This window comes from Cladophialophora bantiana (genome assembly GCF_000835475.1).
Source record: "Cladophialophora bantiana CBS 173.52 unplaced genomic scaffold supercont1.3, whole genome shotgun sequence".
Taxonomy (NCBI): domain Eukaryota; kingdom Fungi; phylum Ascomycota; class Eurotiomycetes; order Chaetothyriales; family Herpotrichiellaceae; genus Cladophialophora; species Cladophialophora bantiana.
Genome location: NW_015971577.1, coordinates 1593403 through 1615558, shown reverse-complemented (window position 1 = coordinate 1615558; position 22156 = coordinate 1593403). Strand labels below are relative to the sequence as shown.

At 52.9% G+C, this 22156-nt stretch overlaps 10 protein-coding genes across 10 annotated transcripts; 5 read left to right on the top strand and 5 right to left on the bottom strand.

Moving 5' to 3' along the window:
- Positions 1-660: 660 nt before the first annotated feature.
- On the top strand, positions 661-1248 carry Z519_02488 (uncharacterized protein; the record flags this gene model as incomplete). Its single annotated transcript, XM_016760244.1, has 1 exon — positions 661-1248. One exon carries the CDS (start codon positions 661-663, stop codon positions 1246-1248), a length of 588 nt encoding a protein of 195 aa, XP_016623765.1.
- Positions 1249-2737: 1489 nt separating this feature from the next.
- On the top strand, positions 2738-4427 carry Z519_02487 (uncharacterized protein; the record flags this gene model as incomplete). Its single annotated transcript, XM_016760243.1, has 4 exons — positions 2738-3058; positions 3107-3279; positions 3335-3666; positions 3889-4427. The coding sequence occupies 4 exons, from the start codon at positions 2738-2740 to the stop codon at positions 4425-4427; spliced, it is 1365 nt and encodes a 454-aa protein (XP_016623764.1).
- Positions 4428-4723: 296 nt separating this feature from the next.
- Z519_02486 (uncharacterized protein) lies at positions 4724-5056 on the top strand (the record flags this gene model as incomplete). Its single annotated transcript, XM_016760242.1, has 1 exon — positions 4724-5056. One exon carries the CDS (start codon positions 4724-4726, stop codon positions 5054-5056), a length of 333 nt encoding a protein of 110 aa, XP_016623763.1.
- Positions 5057-7380: 2324 nt separating this feature from the next.
- Positions 7381-9581, bottom strand: Z519_02485 (uncharacterized protein; the record flags this gene model as incomplete). The annotated part of the gene is made up of 2 exons (XM_016760241.1): positions 7381-8876; positions 9002-9581. The coding sequence occupies 2 exons, from the start codon at positions 9579-9581 to the stop codon at positions 7381-7383; spliced, it is 2076 nt and encodes a 691-aa protein (XP_016623762.1).
- Positions 9582-10470: 889 nt separating this feature from the next.
- On the bottom strand, positions 10471-11325 carry Z519_02484 (haloacid dehalogenase, type II; the record flags this gene model as incomplete). The annotated part of the gene is made up of 1 exon (XM_016760240.1): positions 10471-11325. The coding sequence occupies one exon, from the start codon at positions 11323-11325 to the stop codon at positions 10471-10473; it is 855 nt and encodes a 284-aa protein (XP_016623761.1).
- Positions 11326-12054: 729 nt separating this feature from the next.
- Positions 12055-13346, bottom strand: Z519_02483 (uncharacterized protein; the record flags this gene model as incomplete). Its single annotated transcript, XM_016760239.1, has 2 exons — positions 12055-12698; positions 12767-13346. 2 exons carry the CDS (start codon positions 13344-13346, stop codon positions 12055-12057), a joined length of 1224 nt encoding a protein of 407 aa, XP_016623760.1.
- Positions 13347-14173: 827 nt separating this feature from the next.
- Z519_02482 (uncharacterized protein) lies at positions 14174-15718 on the top strand (the record flags this gene model as incomplete). Its single annotated transcript, XM_016760238.1, has 2 exons — positions 14174-14426; positions 14547-15718. 2 exons carry the CDS (start codon positions 14174-14176, stop codon positions 15716-15718), a joined length of 1425 nt encoding a protein of 474 aa, XP_016623759.1.
- A 473-nt stretch (positions 15719-16191) lies between these two features.
- On the bottom strand, positions 16192-17463 carry Z519_02481 (uncharacterized protein; the record flags this gene model as incomplete). The annotated part of the gene is made up of 1 exon (XM_016760237.1): positions 16192-17463. One exon carries the CDS (start codon positions 17461-17463, stop codon positions 16192-16194), a length of 1272 nt encoding a protein of 423 aa, XP_016623758.1.
- A 477-nt stretch (positions 17464-17940) lies between these two features.
- Z519_02480 (glutamate-tRNA ligase) lies at positions 17941-19788 on the top strand (the record flags this gene model as incomplete). The annotated part of the gene is made up of 1 exon (XM_016760236.1): positions 17941-19788. One exon carries the CDS (start codon positions 17941-17943, stop codon positions 19786-19788), a length of 1848 nt encoding a protein of 615 aa, XP_016623757.1.
- Positions 19789-20119: 331 nt separating this feature from the next.
- Z519_02479 (uncharacterized protein) lies at positions 20120-21328 on the bottom strand (the record flags this gene model as incomplete). Its single annotated transcript, XM_016760235.1, has 3 exons — positions 20120-20924; positions 20989-21104; positions 21263-21328. 3 exons carry the CDS (start codon positions 21326-21328, stop codon positions 20120-20122), a joined length of 987 nt encoding a protein of 328 aa, XP_016623756.1.
- Between the last annotated feature and the right edge of the window lie 828 nt (positions 21329-22156).

Sequence of the window (22156 nt, the reverse complement as noted above, 5' to 3'; positions counted from 1 at the left end):
GTAGGGTTTCGGACCAGGGCTGCTAGCTCGGCTTGCAATGGGTTTCGCCTAGGGGATTCGGGTGAGCCCAAATCAGCAACCCTTGAGAATAGTGGGTGGCCGCAACATTTTCCATTGCCTCGCTATTAACCCTTAGCCTCGAAGCTCTTGGCGCTCCACCTCTTAACGCCTAGCGTCCGGGCATATGATATAATTTCATTCTCAGATCTACATACATGCATGCGTAGGATTGTCATCAGTGTATAACATTTATCCTCTCTTATCATGATATGTCCCGGCATTGCGAGAAGCACCAAAGTGGCGCCACCTCCGCGCGGCCAGAGCTTGTTGCATGACAATGCTTACATCATCGCCCATTGCCGCATTGTTTCCGCAGGTGGGTGATCCCGGGGCCCGATAGCATCTTTCCTACAGTCGAGCGGCTCTCGATACTTCTGGCGCGATACGGAGTGCTTTGTCAGAGGGCTATAAGCACAAAAAAAGGGGAGGGAACCTGGTACGGTGAAGAAAACACGCCAAGCAGGTTAAAAAGGGTGGATATAAAGGAGGATCTTCGGCACTGGCCTGCACAGGTCTTCATTTCCATTAAAGGTCTAACCAGCAAGTAACCTTGACGACCCATCAGACTCGTAGAACCCAAGACTCGAATTCTGCTTCAAAATGGGCTCTCGAATGCGACTGCAGCCGGTGCCACCGGAGCAACTCACTCCAGATCAGAGAGAACTGTATGACGACGTTGTCGACAACATAGTCAAAACGTTGGACGACAAGAATTCCTTCATCACGCGCGATGAGAACGGCGCCCTCCTGGGGCCGTGGAACGCGTGGATCCACGAGCCCGTCGTGGGCAGCGCAATGTGGCACTTGAGCAAAGTCATGTTCAAGGTGGCCAAACTCCCAGAGACGCTACGCCAGGTCGCCATCCTAACGGTCGGGTCGCACTACAAAGCCGCCTACGAGGTGTACGCGCACTCAGGTCTCTCGAGGCACTATTTCGGCCAGGAGCAAGTGGCCGCGCTGGCCAGTGGTTTGGCACCGGAAGATCTGTCCCCGGACGAAATGCTGGTCTACAGGATCTCCAAGGCTTTGGTGTCGGGAGGTCCGCTGTCTGACGATCTGTACGCCCAAGGGGTCCAGGTTCTTGGCCAGAGTATGCTGTCCGAACTCATCTTTTTGGTTTCCTTGTATGCCCTAGTATCGGTCAATCTGAACGGCTTCAATGTGCCGGTACCTACCCAAGGGTCATAGACATACGGGGTACAGTCAGCGCATACGCAGTAATAGATGAGAATACCATTAGCTAGGTTGACAAACCTAGTAGTTGACCAGTTAATTAAACGTTGAGCTTATTGATCCGGCCTGGGGGCGCCCGGAAGCGTCCCCAACTTGTAAGTATCTCACTAGCCTCACTGGCCTAAGGGCACGCTAATGAGCTCCCCCGATTCTGGGTGCACAACCACCATCTTTTGGCATTTTTCAATCCTTTCTTCACGACTTCTACATCATTCATCCACGCTCCTCTCATCCCACGATACAGGCCGCGAACAGATGGCAATTTGCCGCGGAATGGATGTATCGGCGATAGCTCCTGACTTCAGCTGAAGCTAATATGTGTTTTCCACACCTTCTAGGAGTAACCGAATCAGACCAAAAAGCTCTGCCTGCTCTGGGCAATGCGCGATCCACGCGAGATTCTCAACATTTGGCTATGTGGCGACATATTTTCCTACGCGGCGTAATGCGGTCTTCGGCTTTCGAGGTCGGTATACGAGCCAACATGAGGTTCAGCTTTGCTCTGAACCTCAATTCGGTGAATGTGGCTTCAACTTGCCTGTTTCGAGCAACATGTTATTTATCGTGGTCGACTCTCTGAACGAGCGTCGGGGCGCTGACATGGCACTCCTTTTGAGCTCGATGGCCAAAGCGAATTGGTGGAACTTCGCCGACTGCTTCTAACCAAGTCTCAGGGCATGTTTCAGGGGGCTGTGTTTACCGTGAAGGACATTGCAAAATGATATCGGAAGGAGAAGCCAGCCTCACATAGGATGTTGTCCAGGATACGCCTCTTGAAATCACTTCTTTCTACGCCCGAGCGTGGCAAAAGGTGGCTAGGGCGAGCCCTTCCCAGGATCGCTGACGGATCGAATCTGGGCCATTTTTGAACCCTTCAAGGTCAGCAATCCTCACCCTGGAGACCATGAACATGGCCTGCAGAGCCAACAGGTTGATTTGCTTGATCGTAGTCAACCAGTGCCGTCAGAAGACCCTCGTACTCTTCTTTGTGCATCCCTCAGCCCCACAGTTGTTGCTTGACAGTGTCTACCTATATTCTTTCCCATCGACTTTCTCGACAATACAATTCTCCAAGATGTGGGCTCACAAATACATGGCTATGACCTCCCTGGCATACTTGAAGCGCCACGAACTTCAACTTGCCTGGCAGGGCCCACGAAAAGGCGATGAGTGGGGACGTTTCAAAATCAGAGAACTTGAAACAAATGCGAAACATTATAAACCAACGTCTATTCCTCAATTACTCGGCCACGAAATGGGATCACCACGCACGTATTATATTCCATAGTCTGGTTCGACCTATAAGCTCGGCCCATTTGGATACCTCCTGTGAGTGAGCGGCGGAGACCCTTTGGGACTCCGTCGACAACTACTTCAAGAACTATCAAAAAGGTTGGACGTGCGTCTGGCAACGCCGTGGATGGTAAGACTCCCCCGAACGAGGATGGACAAAGCCTCCTTTGTCGCCTTTGCATGCAGCCGCTTATCTACATTTTCTATCAGTGATACAGACCCTAGCCGCATCTTGTCTAACATTGATGAGGAAGACTCAGCGGGTTCTACTGCTTTGGTTTTTGCTGTCGGTCACAGACCATTGGAGAACCCAGCAAAAGAGTGTAAAAAAATTGGACCACTGTCTATCGACAAAGGATCCAACATCAACGCAGTTGATCACATATTGCATAGCGCCGCCCGGTACGGTCATGCGGACATCGCCAACCTCCTAGTGGACGTAGGATCAAATCTAGAAGTGCACGATGCGACGGTGCCACACCTCTCTTAGATGCATGCGCATGTGGTTCATTGAAAACAGTCCAGTCTTTACTCTCTGGTCGCAGCCCCGGACAGCGACGGTTGTGGAGTGTTACATTACAATGCGAACGAGGGGAATGCGGACCTTGTCTCTTACCTCCTCGATGCCGGGAGCATGCGACCTTCCCACGAAGGAGAAGGGCTGGACAACTCTGCACCTGGCCGCGACAGAGGGTTATGCAGCGGCCGTAAGCATATTATACAAAGGATGAGCTGATCTTGATTGCAGAGACAATGGTCGCGTCACAGCTCTTGGTCTTGCAGCAGCACAAGGATTTCTCGACATCACTGGGATTCTGTTTAGAGGCGGAGCGTCCGTGGACCCGCACACAGGGCAGGCTAATCCCGCACTGCTCGGAGTGTCAGCAATTGACAAAGCAGAGGCTGTGAACGCCCTCCTTGGGCTTGGCTGTCCTGTTTCTGTTGTTGATCAGGAGAATGGAGTGAATGCACCACCTGTTGCTGCCCTATACAACATGGCTGAAACAGCGAAAGGATTGATTCGTGCACATATTCCTCTGAACGAAACTGATAAAAAAACAGTGGACGGCTGTACACTTTGTGAGCCAATTCGGAAGGCTCGACGTGGCACAGCTGTTGCTTGAATGGCCGCAAAGGGGAAAACTTTGGGGAAACCTTTGATGTGAACGTATCAGCGTGCAACGGAGACACAGCTCTCCATATGGCTACCGATTCCGATGTAGCTCGACTTCTTATCCAACGTGGAGCTAGTCCAAACACCAAGGACTCTGCGGTTAGCGTTGACTCCTCTCCATGACGCAGCACGCAAAGGTTTCGCTCCCATCGTGAAGATATTGTTGGAAGAGGGTGCGAATGTAAACGCCCAGGGGAATATGAACGAAACACCACTTCAATTAGCTGATTTTATTCGAACATCTGGATTGCGTGAGTCTTTTTTGAAGGCTGGGGCAAATGTCAACGCCGCGGACTCGAAACACCAGACGACCCTGTACTATACCGCTAGCAACAAGAATCCCGAGATCTTGAGAAAGCTGGTGGGATATGGTGCGGATTTTAAATTCAAAACAACGTATGATAGCGAGGCGGTTCACCTAGCCACAGCCATGGGATCGGATGAAGCCATCGAGATATTGCGCGACCACGGAGCCTCGATCAATGCTGTCGACAATTTATCGATACCTCCCCTGCACGTGGTCCTTGCCAACGGCCACATCTCTTCAGCAAAGACAATCCTGGTGCACAACCCTGACGTCAATGTAAAGAAAAGAGCTAAGGCGGGAATCCTTCCCATCCACGACGCCGCTGAGAGGGGTGACGTTGAGGAGGTCGAGAAATCATGACCCTTCAACAAGGTTCCGCTATTGACGACAAGATTCGCATTGGGCGTACTGCGCTATTACGGTGTGTGTTTACGACGACAGCCTTGTCACACATGGAGCCGATGAGCGGACACTGATAGAGACCACGGAGGGACTATTTGCGTTTGGGCTCAAGGATGAGGCGACCCCCATACTGAGTAGATTAATTATACGACATATTTTCGACATCACTTCCAAAAACAGCGATGGATGGACAGCGCTACACTTCGCAGTCTCCAACAGTTGTCTGTTATCCTCCAGCATGCTTTTGGAACACAATGCCGAACCCAAATGTGCCCTTACATGCAGGCACAACTACGCTGTTCTTGGCTGCATTTGCTGCGAGTATGGTTGTGGTCGAATGTCTCATTGACCCTGGCGCAGAAGTAAGTGTGAAAACGAGCGCTAGCTGGCCTCCTGTGCACGCCTGTACTGCAAAGGGTGCAATGGATTGCATAAAGCTTCTTCGAAAGTGCAAGCAGCAGTCCAGGACGAAGATAGGCGAGGCCACACGCCTCTTTGTCTTGCTGCCTCTATGGGACGGGAAGCAGCCGCTAGAGTTCTCGTGGAAGCAAGCCAACATCAAATGCACCTTGGATCTCAATGGTTAGGCCCCAGCCTCGATCGCAACAAGCAAAGTCCATGCAGAACTCGGTAGATAGTTGTCGGACCTGCCACTCCAATAGCCGACAGCCATACCAGGAACGCAACGAACTCCAACGGGGTGGAGCCAGGTTGATAAATGCCCTGAGATGCTGGTGTTTTCGGCCCAAATGACAGTATAATTCAGAGGCACGTCCTCAAGTGCCTAGTCTCCCATCCAGACCTCCAGGAGCTGTTTCCATGAATGCGAAGCTCTGCCTTTGTCGTTCCTTGCCTGAACTCCGGAGTCGGTGCTTGCTTTACGAAATGGCCCGATCTTGAACCAGATTTGGATCCACAAGTCCCTCTCATTAGAAATGCCGTCGATGGTCCTAGGCTCTGTTATGACAGAGGCTTCGCAGCAAGATCCGACTTCTGCGTCCCCAGAGACATCAAGGAGTACTAGTTTGAGATCAAAACTGAAGAAGCGGTCAATGCAGAAGGGACGGGCCATTCGAGTCTTGTCTCTATCGGCCTCTCCTCACACTTGCTATCCAGGCATTTCATGCCAGGATGGAGTGCAGACAGCTTTGGCTACCATGGTGACGATGGTTAGGGTCGGCATCGACGGCATCGACGGCATCAGCATCAAACATGCCGAGCCATTCGAGAAAGGCGATACTGTGGGCTGCGGGCTCGATGTCGACGAGGGCACCGCCTACTTCACGAAGAATAGGAAACATCTAGATAACTAGTAGCCTTCCATACCCACCCCACACATTCTTTCCCATTCTTTCCGTGGCAACTGAAGCATCTTCAAGCTAATAAAGCATCTCTCAAAAGTATTGTAGTGTCTAGTGTGAAAGGCCAAATGTGTCCCACGATCAGCATCATACAGGCTGGCGCCATAGTCAAGGCCAGGATTGACCCAGAACCACCACCTCGACCACATATAGAACCAGACAACCCTTCGCCAGTCGTCCGCGATCTCTCTAACCCGCTGTCACCGGGCAATACGGATGACGAGGTAGGGGCCAAGTCGCTAGGTCGTCGACCAATCGTCCCTTTAGGGGATGCTCGAATGTCTATCAGAGGTTCCGAGCTCGGACTCTGACGACAGCGATTCTGGAGGCTAGCACGAGGACAATCCTCCGCCATCTCCCTCTGCGCCTCCAGCAACACCTCCACTAGTGCTACCTCCCGCCGTACCCTCGGCCGAGTCCGAAACAAGCCAGGTTTCAGCAGGGCGATGGAAAAGATTGTGTGAAGCACTATGCCGTCGTTGATCGTTTGCTCAGCTGTGTCACGGCTCCTCGGACAATCTACAAGAGCGGCCTCAATAAGCATGAAACAGGATGAGATTACCGAAGGATTAGCCAAGAAGGTTGAAGCTTCTGCAGACAGAGATATCCCAGCAACCGCAGTGACAGGGCTCCTGATTCGGGCGCAAGCTGCACATATTGCTGTTCGCTTCTGTCTGTGGTCTTTGTAGCAATATTTGCAAGCTAGATCTTGAGATACCCTAGCATTACAAGCAGTATGTACTATACTATATCTGCGTATTGAGATATTGCATCATCACAAAGCCTTTTCTGTTCCTGATATGGGAGCCTTGATTGCCGCTTGCGAAGAACAGGAGACGAATTCCAGCGTTGCTAGGACTTCGTATAGTCCTTTTGAGACTATTGTCTGTTCGAACCGTCTCCTCAATGTCGCCAGGACTATACCGAGGATACATGTAGCATATATCTACATACCAAGTAGTCATGACTAGGTAGTCCCGGGCCATCCCTATTGTAGAATAATCTCTCGAGGAGGAGCCACCCGGCTCTCCGACTCCAGTATTATATGCGAAAGTCGCTAGCCAAATTCGGAAAGTTTTCAAAGACACAACTAACCCTAACAGGGAAGTGCTAGTAGAGAATAGGTTTAGCTCCGCTGATAGTCTGGCTAATGATAGGGTATTCGTTAGGACTATTTACATACAAGTACAAGTACTTGTGGTCAGGACTCCTGACTAGAGCCCTATAGTCCTAATGATGAGGACAGGACTGGGAATGAATGGTAGTGACTTTTCGACAACGTTGGAGGCATCACGCCGCAGGAGCAATGCAACACGTTTTCATACCAATGTCGCTCGTCATCCTCGAGGCTGGGGGCAAAAAATTCAAACTGATACAAGATGAGAGCGTTCTTGATCTCCATGGTTGAATATCCTGGCAAAGCATTTTACTCATTTCCGTGCGAGCTCAAGGGATCACAGATTCAAGAACTAACGCGTACCACGTCCCACCGCTATGGCTTCGAGGAAAGATTGATCGTTCACGATGTTCCAGGCCACAATTTTTCATTGCTAATAATCCAGTAATCCCTCTATAACACGGTCAAAAGAATTATGCATCCCGACATAGGGAAGAGTGTGCTCTAGGCTCTCATGTATCGAGGATAGACCATCGGACCAATTTGCAGCTGGGACCAAAGATATCGATCCAGGTTTTCTTGGCTCAAGGGCTCCGCGCTCGATAGCTAGAGCCTTGAAAGATTTGTCGCCGGAGCTTAGCGAAGAGGCATAGGATCTTGCAAGAGGCGGTCCTAATACAAGGTCTGTGGTAGAAAATTCCATATAGTGATCACCTCGTCGACTTGCCTTCGCTGTAGGACATTTGACGTGGTCGAGAAGGACTTCTGATCGGCAACGGGGATTCGGGGCCAGAAGCAGTATGCCCAAGGCCTTAAGGTCTGATTCAGTCGATACTTTGGCCTGAAGAGCAGGTATACCAATGAGACGTTCGTCGCAACTGGCCGTTCGTGATGGCCACGGGCAGGAATCCAGTCCCCGAAGATAGATGTCGATATAGCCTTTGTAGTCGCGGGAGAATTGTGGAATTTCAAAGCCGTCCCCTTCAGTGACTGCGCCGTTCTTTATGGCTCGCTCAATCGACAAGGCGGCCAGGTAGAGGATTTCCGAGAGTTTCAACCTGGTCAGCCACACTCGTGAGGCTACTCCAGTAGCTCCAATACAGCTTCCCGAGCAGAACACACAAGGTAACCAAGACTTGTTCTCGGAGTTGAGAGAATGATATCTCGTGTCGTAAGTCTTCTGTGCTTTGCCGAGGGACAGACCATGGCCTCGACGGTGTTTCAAGAGCAAGCACGCCAACGTTTGACCCACGAAGAACTTATCTTGTCCACGTTGCCAGTATTTGCTCCAAACTCCATCGATCTCTCCATTGTTAACACTCAGAATCTCCTTTATCTGATCAATTGCTCCACCCATGGGATTTCTGATATCTCGGTTCTTGTGGAAGAAGCGAAGGGCATCATCAAGCGTCATACACAGTAACGGATCTGGCTGGAAGTTGTGCTCATCATCTGCCTGGGGACTTGACAGCACAATGTTCAGAATCCAATAGGCGGTTGCCTTATCTGGCTCGCATGCAACAGGTGCAAGGGAAACGCGAAGGATCTGCATATATGAAGCAGATTGTTGGTTCGCCTCCTGTCCGCTCGGATGCCAAATCGACAGCTGAGCATAGGTTTCCAAGCAAGTGAATGTCAGCCTCCTTGTCTTGCCATGTGCGAGCGTAACGGGCCAGGTTATGACAGAGAAGGGTAGAAGTTGACGTGGTTGTCTTTGCAGCGAAGTGTTACCGTTGAGTTGATCGATAATATAGAGAGAGATGTGAAAGGCCTCGCCATAGCAATTTAGGGCGAAAAGTAACGTAGCCACATATCCGAGGCGTCTGAGAGTCTTGATAGAAACACCATGTTTGGCTACTGAAGAAGAACATATCCGGTGGGTTATGCTCGCGTTGGCAAAGGGTGACTGGTCATCATGATCATGCAGGTCTAGGAACAAGCGCAGCGGATTGAAAGTTTAGAGGCCTCCTCTCCGTCAGTAGATTTCTCCGCCGTTGGATTTTCTTCCGCTTGTGTCGTCTCTCCAGGTTGAGTCTGGCGAGATGGACTATTACCATTCGTCTTCGAGCATTCCGATGGGACCAACGAAGATGGAAAGGGGAGATCTTCACCCACGGTCATATAGGGTTTGCACACGTCGGCTGTGTATTGCGAATTCGATATTTGTGTCTGTGTAGTGGGTTCAAAGGAGGAGGCTGGCTTTGCGCCCTGCAGTTCTGATTCCAGATTCGAATCGGTGCTTGAGATGGCCGAGTTCATGGTCAAGAACCTGGGTATGTCATTGACCGATAGTAGTTGTGTACTATTGTTGGGTGCTTTCTCGTGAAATGTAGTTTGCTTTGATGAGGCGGGATCCCAAGAGACATGTACCGCCGGCGGAGGAGACTCTTGCCCCCCTTTCTGGAACCCCCCTTTCTTGATTTGCCCTCTCAGTTGGCTTTGTGTGATGAGAGTATTGTGTGACTGGAGTTCTCGGAGGATATCGACAGAGATGGAGCCCTGGTTCAAGTGCTCCAACACCCTAGGCTTGATTTCTTTCCATTGCTCCCTCAAGAGTCTCTTGCTGTAGCGGTGAGCATTTGGATCTTGCTGGATGAAAGGATCTGACTGGAGGCTGCGTCGAGCATTCGTCATGTCTTAAGGTATAGCAACCTGTAGGGTATGCCAATAGGCCGCCAGTGCATGTTCCGAGAGAAGGGGCTTCGACAGGGGCTTCGAAGTGCTCTGGAGAGGACACGATTAAACAAGCCGGACGGTGTGTTGACATAGGACTCAGAAGAGACAAGGAGAGGCGGCCATCGTATCGAACATTGCGCAGAAATCGAGCAGGGGTCTGCGTAAGTAGCGTTTGAGCAGCATTTCCCGAATCGGCTTACTGTGACAGCCTTTGAACCTCGTCTCTAGTCGTGGCAGGATTCGACAGGCTGAAGGTTCTTCAAACCCATCATCATACATAGGAGCTTCGGGGTGATGCCTACGTGCTGAAGGACATCTCGGGCGCCAGAATGCTGAGACATGTACAACACTGCACGGCTTGACGCGGCAAGGCTGAGGATGCAAATGTCGTTGAGAAGCAAGAGGACCACGAAGACATGTGGTCATCGATATCCCCTCGCCCAAACAGAGCCATGTCGGCCCAGCAAGGAAGCAGTAGCTGACAATAACAGACGAAAGAACGACCTCCAGAGCGGGATGATCAAGGACCGTAATTGCCTGGCCCCTGACCAACGTGCCTCTTGGTCCATGATGTCGTGAACCGTTGCGATGATATCAAGCAAGTTGGGTACCAGTCACTGCGAGCAGTGATGCGAGATGGAATGCGGAGGCTCATGCCAATGGAGAACGGTCTTGGGAGAAAAAGGAGTGAGCTCTCAGCTGGTCGTAGGCTACGCTGGGGTTGAGCATTGCTCCCACCATGACAACAGTCGCCGTATGGCAATAAGCCCAGACTGATGGGAAAAGGGAGAGTATTCGAGATGGTGCAGTTGCAGTCGGTCGAAAAGAAAGGTCCTTTGCTACACACTTACTTCCCTTCCTCGCTTCTCTCCTTCTCAACTTCATCCGCCAACTCGCCCAACGTGCCAAACCTCCATCCATACCCGACCTCTCCTCGTTCGTGAATGCCCCTGATTGCCTCGTTCCCACCCATGCCCGCTCCCTTGCGATTGATCCACACGCTGGCCAATCCCATCGTCTTAGCAGGGACGTGATCATGGAAAATGCTCTGCGCGACGTGTAATATCTCGTGTTTTTCCACGCGGGCGTCCTCCTTCGCGTGCTGGATGAGATATTCAAAGTTCCGGAGGTCCGGCTTGTACGACCCGATGTCCTGTGCCGTGTAGACGCGGAAGAAATCCACACCCTTGAGCGGGCCGGCGCAGGTGCGTGAAAAGCTCGCCCGGTCCACGTTGGAGACCGGGACCAGTTTGTAGCCGTGCCTGACCAGCCGTTGACAGGCGTCGACGGTGTCTGGAAAGGGTGGCCAGGTGCCGATGCTCTCGCCGAATTTCTTCGCTTCCTGCCTCGTGGAGTCAGCGATGTCGACCCCAAAGTCGGACGCGAAGCGCAGGTATATGTCCTCTAGGAGCTCGTCGTATCTTTGGGACGGATTCTTCGCTTCCAGCTCATGTTCGACGTCGTTGAACTTCGCGGCGAGCCGGATCCGTCCTTCCGACCCGGGCGTCGTGCTGTCTGGGTATTCCTGGCTGAGAGGGGAGGATGAGGGGATTCGTGCCACTAGCGGTTGAAGTAGCTTGACAATGGCGGTTTCCCAATCCACGAGCGTGCCGTAGATGTCGTATGAGATGAGTTTGTAGGATGATAGCGGCCTTTTGGGCACGGTGGGCGCGGGCATGGGCAGATACGAGTCGGAAGACATCTTGCCTTTGGGCTGTGCTTCTCTCTTCCACGCCGGCTTCTCTCGTATTCGCACAGATCAAGGGTCAAGTGAATGCCGCTTGGGACGAGAGTACTTGGCTGCACCGAGGGGCGAGGCGGCGACGATGGCGAAAGATGAGTTGTCTTGGGGACCATCAGAGAAGAGGTTTGCAGGGGACGGAGCACAAGCTATATGTAGTTTTCGAATGAATGTTTTGCTCATTTAGTGTCATGATCCTTCATACACAACGCGCCTCAGGACGATGCCACAGGGCGTGAACAAATCCTGCAGCATTTATCCGGAGGCAGCCCGTATTTTCCCCATTGCAGTTTGAGTCGTGTCGACGCTGAATGCAACAGGAATAGTAGGAACCCGTCTCTCGCCACCCCAGAACATGGAAAAGACCGAGTCGGCCACCTGTATTCTCCCCACGGACCAGTGTCCAATGCTTGAAATAGCACAAGAAGAAAGGCAAGATTGACCCCTTGAAACGCCCCCCACGAGTTTTGGCCCTGTCCTTTTTCTGATCACTCTATCTGTCCTCATTAGGGTATCTTTAGAAACATCCCATCCGTGCAAAATATGGCAAAGAATATGCATTCGAAGGTGATGTCGCGAAGATGGAGGGGGCGCCAAAGGAGACTGCCCTACCGCATCTAGCGGTATTGTCCATGGGGAAGAGGTGTCCCAACCGAATCCTGAGACTTTTGTAAGTCGCAGTTCCAACCATCAGTAATCCGTGGCTGTCACCTTTTTCCGTTTCCTCTGACTGCCATATTCGTCGCCATCTCCATCTTCAAAATCCGAATAACCCTCTCCATATCCAACAAAACTATCATCACCATAACTCCGCTTTTTCCCACGAGTCTGTCGTTTTGCGTCTGCAGAAGGTGGTTGAGGTTGTCGTGCCACTCCGTTGGCAACCGGGCGAGGGATGGGCTGTTGCACCGGAGCCACATTCGGTTTCGGCTTGTCGAATCCGAGCACATCCTCCCAGTGGGCGTTGTTGCGAACGGTCCCCGGCTGCATCTGCATGGCTTGTTTCAACTTGGCTCGGAAGTCTGCAGTAACTTCGATGCTGGATTTCGCATGCTCTGCATTCCACTGCTCATCCGGCTGCAGACCCCAAGGAGACGATCCCACCATACGCCGCAACGGTCCGGGCTGATCTTCTTCCACGTTTCGTTCTCCCTTGACAGGCTTGTTTCGCCCAGCCAAGGCAAACCCCTTGATTTGACCTTCGTACGATTTTCGTAGCTTGTTGATTTTCTCCCCAGTCCGCGGATCCGTGCGAGCGACACTGTGTAATAATGGACCCAGCCCATATAATGCCAACAGATGCTGCTGCGGGTTCGGTTTCTGGCGCTCAACTTCTGCGAGGGAATCTGTTAACAAGCCTGCAAGAGTAGATGGTAGGTGGTGGAAAAACGGAGAGTCTTACTGGATCTGCAGAGAAGAAAGGCTTCGCCCATGTCTTTCTGTAGTTGTTCCAGGGTCTTCTCATCCACCATTAGTTGTGCAGCCTGCTCATTTTCTCCAAGTTCTGCGCGCTTTCCCTTGCTCGTTCTTTCACCGTCTATTTCCATCTCATCGTTCCGGTCGTGATTTGTTGCCTCTCTAAGTGGTTCCACCTCCATATGATCCGCCTCTTGATCTCTATCCGATTCGACTCTCTGCCGCTTATCTCGATGTTGATCGATATCATCCGCCATGTCGAAACCAGAAGACGTGCCCGTTACACTGTGCGCAGGAGTCGGCAGGGACGGCATGGGACGGGACAATGGCTGCTGGCTACGCGGTGCTGAAGCCTTTGGTGAGCTCGGAGACGAGCGCCCCGAAGTCTCGTCGGGATTATGTGTATTTCCGTAAGAGGAGACATAGCTCTTTGTAGCGACTGACATAAACGAAGGAGAGATGGGGGATTGCGGAAGATTGTCAGACAGGCGCCGTCGCTTGAGACCCGATTCAGGCGGAGAAGTTGGAGATGGCGGAATGGCAGTAGGCCGGGCTGAAGAGGACATGAAACCGCGCAACGAAGTCCTTCCGCGGTGGTTTGCGCGCCACCGTTGATAGCGGAGGGATCGCGAAGATGCCGCTGGGATCCAACAGAGCTGTCACTTGGGCACGAGCGGAGCGGGGCGTGCAGTTTCGATCGGATTTCGTATCAATGGCGACTCCGGGGAGGGGGAGATGATGACGGCGGACGCAGTGGCCGATAACGGCAAGGACGGTGAGAAATGCAGCGGTCGCAGTACTCAAGGACGCGGTGAGAGCAAGGCGATGGGGGGGGGGGAATGTGAAGTGGTGAGAGGAGAGCAGTTTGGCGGATGGGGGATTTGAGAGGAACAAAGACAATCGAAAGTCAAAGTCAAAGGCAAAGGCGACAGGTGACGGGGCGAAGACGAGAAGGCGAGGCGACCGAAAGACCGCAGACTGCAGACTGGGCTTGACTGGGGCTAGTGGTCACCAGGCTAAGGCCCAGGCGCCGACTGCCAGCACAAGGTACCACTGGCCCTCCACGTTATTAGCAGCCAGGCGCAAACGGCATTAGCCCGGCATTGTTGGGCTCTGGCTCATGGCTGCCGCAGCCGCAGCGTGCCTCACGTGATCCTCCCCCAGCCGCAGTTACGATCTCCCGAACCTCTCTATTCTCTCCCACGCTGGGTCCTTTATGTAACCTCCCGGATCAGTTCCACCACTGGCACCATGGTGTTCCCCATAATAATGCCAACAGAGACTCCGTTCTGTACGCACTCCTGTCCCTTATCTTTCTGACCGTTCTGTCAGCTTCGTCGACTTCCTCCATCCGCCTCCCAGATCTCGATCCCATCCCCCCGTAGTCATCCCAATGGAACAAAGAGCCAGTATACCTCCAGGGCTGCCCCGGGACAACCCCATTCAAAGTTACTGGCAAGATCCCCCCGATGAAATAGCAGATCGTCGAACAACCGCAGATCTTCCCGATGAGGTCGATGTCGCCATCATTGGCTCTGGGGTCAGCGGCGCCTCTATATCCTACAACCTGCTCTGCTCGAATCCAGATCTCAAGGTTGTGCTTCTAGAGGCTCGTCAGGCGGCCAGTGGCGCCAGTGGTCGCAATGGTAGGTTACCTCATCAGAAGCTGAGTGGTGCTCTTTTGACCTTTGTTCCTCTTCTTGGCCGATAAGACTGCCTCTCCCTTTGATAGTATACGAGCCCTTCCTAACGTGACCCCTTTGAAGGAGGTCACACTAAGACAGCTACCTATCGATCCTTCCTCGATAATGTCAGATCCGTAGGTGCGGAAGACGCCATGAAAATCACCAACCTGGAATACAACTGCATGGTCTCGGTACACAAATTCGCCCGTGAGAATAGCATTGACTGTGACTCTGTTAGATGCCAGACCATTGACGTCTTTTACGACGAGAGGCAGTTCGAGACGGCCCGAGAATCGGTCTCGCTAATGGAGAAGTTGATGGGTAAGGAAAAGGCTCCGGAGCATATTTTCCACAACAGCCAGGAAACGGCCGAGAAATTCCTGGCACCAAACAGTGTGGGAGGGCTTGAGTACGAATCGGGGAGTCTGAGTGCCTATAAATTCACCATCGGCGTGCTAAAGCTTGCGTTGCAAAAGGGTTTGAATCTCCAATGCAATACTCCTGCGCATAGCATATCCAAATCTACCATAGACGGGAAATGGACCATCTCGACACCACGTGGCAAAGTCCTAGCCAAAACCCTCGTCCTCGCCACAAACGGCTATACTGCACACCTGTACCCAAGCCTGCAAGGCGTGATCGTCCCCCTGCGAGGGGTAGTGACTGCTCAACGTCCCGGGCAGGGCATGCCGCAGAGGGGTCTGGAAACGACGTACTCCTTCGTTTACAACGAAGGCTTCGAATACATGATTTCCCGCCCGCCCGGCTCTAAATTCGAGGGTGACATAGTGATCGGAGGCGGCATGCACGTTGCAAAAGACGGGGGAACGTCCGAATATGGAAACACCGATGATACAACCTATGACGAGAACAGCGCAGACTATCTCTTAGAATGCACGGAACGATACTTTGGCGCCAAGAATTGGGGTACAGACAACCCTGAGGGCCGGTGTCGTCGAATCTGGTCCGGTGTCATGGGTTTCTCGAGCGATGGATATCCCTTTGTGGGCCCCGTGCCTGACGAAGCAGGACTCTATCTGGCTGCTTCGTTTCAGGGGCATGGCATGGTCTTGTGTTTTCTGTGCGCAAGGGCTGTTGCGAGCATGATTGAGGGGAAGGATGACGAAGAGCTGAAGAGCTGGTTTCCCACTTGTTACCGAGTCTCTCTGGAGAGGATGAGGAAGAAGTTTGGAGGCCGCTTGAGGGCGTCAGGTGCGCCTGAGCCACAGCCCGTTGCGAACGGAATGAATTAGTACAGAGGCGAGCTACTTCTTGGACACCCAGATCTTTTGAGAGAGGAAAGAGGTGCATTGTTCATGTGCTAAGACTCCGACACGTAGAGGAAATGTATATTGTAGCTTGAGAGATCCAATTTCGACACACTAGGAAAACCCGGCCTCCCAGCAGCCACCGCCATCCAACGACAACAATGGTTTCAATCGGAGCGAAACGAAGACCGACTCAAATCAAGTCGAGGCCCGAAAGGCTGGGGACGAGAACGAAAATCCGCCCAAACATGAGTCTTGGATCTTCCTTCACTCTCAGTGCAGAGCAGGCTCCAGATTGGTCGTTTCTACCACAACGCCGGTGCAAATGCTTTCTCAATAACCCCATCAAAACGCCGTCTAATGCTTGCTTCCCACCATTCCCTGTCTGAATGTCTTGATTCATAACAATCGTATCATGTCTCGTCAACCTGTCCCATGACATCCCGGGGGAACCCCATTTACTGGGTCTGACACTGCGCCGACTGTGGACCGTCCTCGTCCTCCCAGGCCTCTTGCGCCTCCTGACCCCCAATGTCATCAATGTCGGCCACCTCGAAGCTGACTTCGTCCGCTTCCTCGGTCTCAATCGGCGGCTCTGGTCCAGGGAGGAGTCTCTGCAGTTGCTCCAACGCCTCGGGGTTGTCCAGGAAGAATCCGTCTTCGGGGAATCCTATTTCGACGACGAGGTAGAGATCACCCTTTGCGTCCGACTTCTTCAGGGGCATACCTTCGCCGCGGATCTTGAGGACTTCACCGGGACGGAGGATTTGGCCCGGTTCTTGCGGGTGGTTGAGTTCGATACCCCGGCCGTCGAGGTGTTTGAGGACCACGCGGTGGAAACCCGTCAGCGCCTCGGCGAGGGTGATGTCGATTTTGGCGCTGAGATCGTTGCCCGTGCGTTGGAAGACTTCATGGGGCTGCTCAACAAGGTGGAAGATGATGTCTCCAGTCTGCTCCGCCCCTGGAATCTGATCTGCCTCCCCTTCAAGCTTGATGATATCCCCCTCTCGAGCGCCGCGGGGGATGTAGAGTTCGAGCTGCTTCTTCTCCTCCGTGACTCTCTTGCCCTTGCACTTCTTGCATTTGTCCTTGGGGTTAAACACCTGTCCTGTGCCCTCGCAGGCACCACATTCAACCATGCGCTGGGTCAACATGCCCGGCCCCACTTGACTCAAGACCTGTTTGACCCCCTGCCCCTTGCAGGCGGAGCATTCTTTCGGCTGAGCCTTCTCGACACCGCCGGAACCCTTGCATTTCGAGCAGATGACGTTCTTGGTGGATGAGAATTTGACAGTCTTGCCTTTGTACAGGTCTTCCAGCGAGACTTCGTACTTTTGATTTTCATCGGGACTTCGTCGCATTTTGCGGGATCCCATTCCTGGCATTCCCATCCCGCCCATGCCACCGCCCATACCGAACAAATTCAGGATATCTTCCATGTTGACCTCCCCACCCATGCCGGGCCCGCGAGAGCCATCAAAGGCAGCCATGCCATGGGCGTCGTAGAGATGTCTCTTCTCGTCATCGTAAAGGATTTCGTAGGCTTGGGAGGCGGCCTTGAATTTGGCTTCTGCCTCTTCTCTTTGTTCGGCAGGCACTTTATCGGGGTGACTGGCAAGGGCCGCTTTTCTGTATGCTTTGCGGATATCGGCTTGCGAGGCGTCCCTCGGTACGCCGAGGATCTCGTAGAGATCGATCTCTGGGACGTTGCCTGCTGTGTCGCCGTTCATGATTCAGATCTGCTGGGAAGACGTGTGTCTTCAGGGATATGTTTACGAGGCCGAGAATATTGCAATTCAGAACTGGGGGAGAAAAATCAACAACAGATCGTTCAAGGCAGCCAGCGGATGACTAGTAGGTGTTGATCGACAAGTTCTGCTGAGGGTGAAGATGAGTGGAGAGGATTTTGTCACTCTCGACTAGTGAGTATGAAAATGAAAATGGGGCCTAAACTTCAGCAATCCAGTGGCACGCTCGAGCATCCTCTAGGAGCTATAGGGCTGCATGTGCATGGCTCGATGGATACCTGACGATTACCAGATTGACACCGACGGCGGAGGAATAGAAGCATTGGAATGGTTCAAATGCTCCCTCTTTTCCTACTGGCCGCTGCGTGAATATTCTGGTGCTTTCGAGGGCCAGGAATTTTTCTTGATTACCACATCTTGCATCCTTTCCATCACCGGAGACATTTCCCGTCATTGCACATGAGGGCGACGCCCGCTGCCCGCGTTCCTAGATGGGTGTGCAGTTCATGTCGTGCCCGTCAAAGTGCGGCAAAAAAGGTACATTCGCTTGTCCCGACTCGCAACGCCTCAACTACCGCGTCGTCGTCTTCCTCGAGCAGCACGAATTCTACCCAGAGACGAGGAAAGCTTCCTTCAACTCCAGCTCGAACTCGGTTCGCTCCCTCTCCTACGGGCAACCTACACCTGGGCTCTATCCGCACTGCATTGTTCAACTATCTCCTCGCCCGAGCGACAAACGGCCAGTTCCTCCTTCGAATTGAAGACACCGATGCAAAGAGAACGATCCCCGGTGCCGAAGAACAATTGTACAGAGATCTAAGATGGGCAGGGCTGCAGTGGGACGAGGGTCCGGAAGTAGGAGGCCCTTATGGCCCATACCGACAATCTGAAAGACTTGCATGGTACAAGACACACATCGACACACTTCTACAAACGGGACAAGCGTACCGCTGCTTCTGCTCGTCGGACCGTCTCGATGAGCTCAACCGCCGTCGTCACGAAAAGGGATTGAGCTTGGGTTACGATCGCAAGTGCCTAAACAGCATCTCCCCGTCCCAGGCAGAAGACAGAGCCCATCGCGGCGAAGCACACGTTATCCGTTTCCTCTCTCCGCAAGAATGGCCTCGTTACAATGACCTTGTGTACGGCAAATCCCAAGGCCACGGAGCCGACAAGACCAAAAGACTACTGGTTGATGAACCGGTGTATGAGGATGCGATCCTGATGAAATCCGACGGATTCCCGACGTACCATTGGGCAAACGTATGCGACGACCATGACATGCACATCACTCACGTCGTTCGCGGGTCGGAATGGATGGCTTCGACGCCTTTGCACGTCGCGCTGTATAATTCGCTGGACTGGACGCCACCGGCTTATGCTCATGTCCCACTTCTAGTCGACAGCAATAAACAAAAACTAAGCAAGAGGAACTTCAACTCGGATATCTCACAGTTCCGCAACCAAGGGATCTTCCCGGAAACACTAGTCAATTTCGCGGCGCTCTTGGGATGGTCCCACACTCAGAAACGAGATGTCATGGACCTCCCTCAACTCGAATCCCTCTTCAATCTGAAGATCACAAAGGGGAATACCATTGTCTCGTTCGACAAATTGCATTTCCTACAGGAACAACATGCTCGCCGGCGTGTGCTGGTCGGAGGAGAGCACTTTGAGCAAATGATTCGTGATGTGGCTGTTGCTGTTCTCGAGAAATACGGCGCTGGGAGAGTCATGCAGTTTCTAGACACCGGATCGCGGAAAAGGCAATTGAGAGATGTCCTCGCCCAGTTACTGAAGGTTGAGTCCCTGCACTTCCGCACGCCATCTCAATTCACCGAACAGTGTTCTTTGTTCTTCGAGCCAGTGACGTTGGGCGACTTGGAAGTCGGCGATGTCGGATTCCTCCACCCTCTCCGCGTCGCAGCATCGACTCTCGCTTTAATCCCCGAGAAATCATGGACCAGAGACATCCTCCACGCGCACCTCCGGTCTCTAGAAGAAGCGACCCGCCCTCCTCCAGACAAGGCCGTCGACGACGCAACAACAAGAGCCTGGAAAAGGGAACTGTACCACTACCTCCGCTGGGCACTCCTCGGCGGCAGACAAGGTCCCGGGATTGCTGAGACGTTGGAAATACTGGGGAGAGGCACGTGTACAAGGAGGATTCAAGATGCGAATGCCAAAGTGCGAGAGCTGGAGACCGTTAGGACCAGGCCCACCATTGAGGCTCAGGGGTGGAAAGGCGACTTCGAGGGCAAGAGGAGGGTCGAGAAGGACTGGAAGGGCTATTCGCTGCGCCGGTAGGAAACGGGAAACAACGCTGTCAGTTACATGCAAATTAGTAACTCCCCTCAATCAATATCCCGATCCCTTCCCTCCCTGGTCTCGGCGCCGGTCCTGGGGAAGATGGCACTCATGACGGACAATGCAAGCACTTGCGCCTTGCGATAGCTTTCAATGGCCTATTGATCTCTTTCAAAACCTTTTACCTTTTCACGCCTATTTACTTGGCGTATCAATGCTCGTCGCGAAGCCGCCGGAATATCTCTGGACCACCAGGGACAGTTTTGCCGTTCATCTGGCCGAACAACAACATCATCCATCATCGTGACTCGGGCCACTCGCAGATCTTTTCCTACTCCGTAACCTCCCTGACCATCTCCCAGTTCCCTTTCAAGTCCTCCTTCCACAGCGTCACTTTATTGTCGCCTCCCGACACTGCAAGGACGTTCCCGCTAAGACTCCAGCTCACGCGCCAGGTGACGGCGTCAAAGTCCAGCGTCTTCGCCAGCGTCCAGTCGCCCACATTGCCCGCGCCCGAGCCCATGTTCGTGCACGTCCAAATCTTGACGGTCTTGTCTTGGCTCGCGCTGGCGATGTACGACTTGCTGAGCAGGGTGGGCGACCAAGCGACGTCGCGGACCCAGTCGGTGTGTCCGTTTGGCAACACCAACACGTTGTCGTAGGTATTGGTCTGCGGGTTGAATTCCCATAGCTTAACACTATTATCACTTCCGCCCGTGACGAATCGCTTGACCAGGCCTCCACTCCCAGCGTTGCCAGAGTCTTTTCGTGCGATCGCACCTGGAACGGCGGAGGGCGCCCAACTCACCGCATTCACACCCATGGGGTGCGCACCGAAGATGATGTGGCCCCACTGGTTGTCGCGGAACTCGAGGACGGAGACGTTGCCGTCAGAGGATGCGCATGCCAACAGACAGCCTAGGTCTGGTGGTGACCAGGAGACCATGTTGACCGAGGCGGTGTGGAATGTGCTCGTAAATACCCGGGTCCATGAGGACTGCGATTGTTGACCCGGTTGAGCCTGCTGTGAGGGGGTTTCACGGTAGATGTGCACGCGGCCATCGTAGGAGGAGGAGGCGAGTAAGGTGCCGAACTTGGGATGGGCCCATGAGACGCACCAGACGGCGCCTTCGTGGCTGTATACACGGCACTCCATGTTAGTTACAAGACTTGAATAGCGGAAAAGAAGGGCAACGCTACCCTTTCAACGTCTCTGTTAACCGGTGCTGATCGCCTTCGATTTCAAAGATCTTGATTGTCTTGTCGCTCGAACATGTTGCTAGTCGTCGGCCATAGTAATCGAGGACTGCATCGTGCTGTAAGAACCCGTGATGCTCGAGTTAGCCACCTCGTTCTTTAGTTCTCTTCCACGAGCGATCCAGAAAACCCCCCGGTATAGTCGCCGTAAAGGCAATTTATCTCCTGGGGGGCTGAGGCATAGGAAAGCGAGACTAAGATGGCGAGGAGAACGTACGATCATATCCTCGTGGCCCGAGTTCGCAATGACTTGTGCCTGTTTTCGCAGTGCGAGGTTAGCCATGGCAACCTTACAATCTCAGGGACGGAAACGCAGGGCCAACAGAAGCAGTCCAGTTGTTGGCGCTTGAACACGGTTTTGCGCGACTAACTGACGAAGGAGTCGAACATACCATTTCCACGTCAACTCCCCTCAGGAGGGGACTTCTAGGACGCAGTGAGGAAAAGGTGCAAACGAAAAGATCAGAAAAGGAAGCACTACCGCATATCTAAGGAGTCGCGATACAGGTAGGCAGGTGCTGAGGGTGCGAAGAACGAGGTGTGGAGTCGTGAGGACCTTGAAGTTGGTGTTGAACAAGTTCGTGATCTGTCAACTACTGGTATTTGATCGAGGACTCCAAATGCGCAGTTCAGCCTCGTCCGTCTCGCCAGCCTCGTCCGTTCCGCTTCGTGACATCCCGCTCCACCATCTTCTCTCACATCCTTAGCACACTGCCACTGCCGTGTAAATACCCACGTTGATCCTCCGTACTGTGATATGTACTGGCGGCTCTGTATATCCAGCAACATGTTTCTTTTGGTTGTTTGTTAAAAGCTGTTTCTGTCTTCGATTGATGCAGGTGTCGCCCCACAAGACACTATATCTCGCAATAAAATGGCATCCATCAAAGAATCTGGGGTAGTTCTACACTTCTTTTCCAGCGCTAGGCACAAGCAGCACATGCCCATCTGGGATATTTGCCCCTGGAACCCAATCCGACCCGAATGAGACGCCGTCCTGCTCTGATACAAGTAGCCCCAACGGTCATCCCTTTTGTGACCAGAGTTTCGATTCACCCCTAGCCAGCTCCAAAGTTATAATGCATGACCACCGTGAGAACCCGACCGCGCC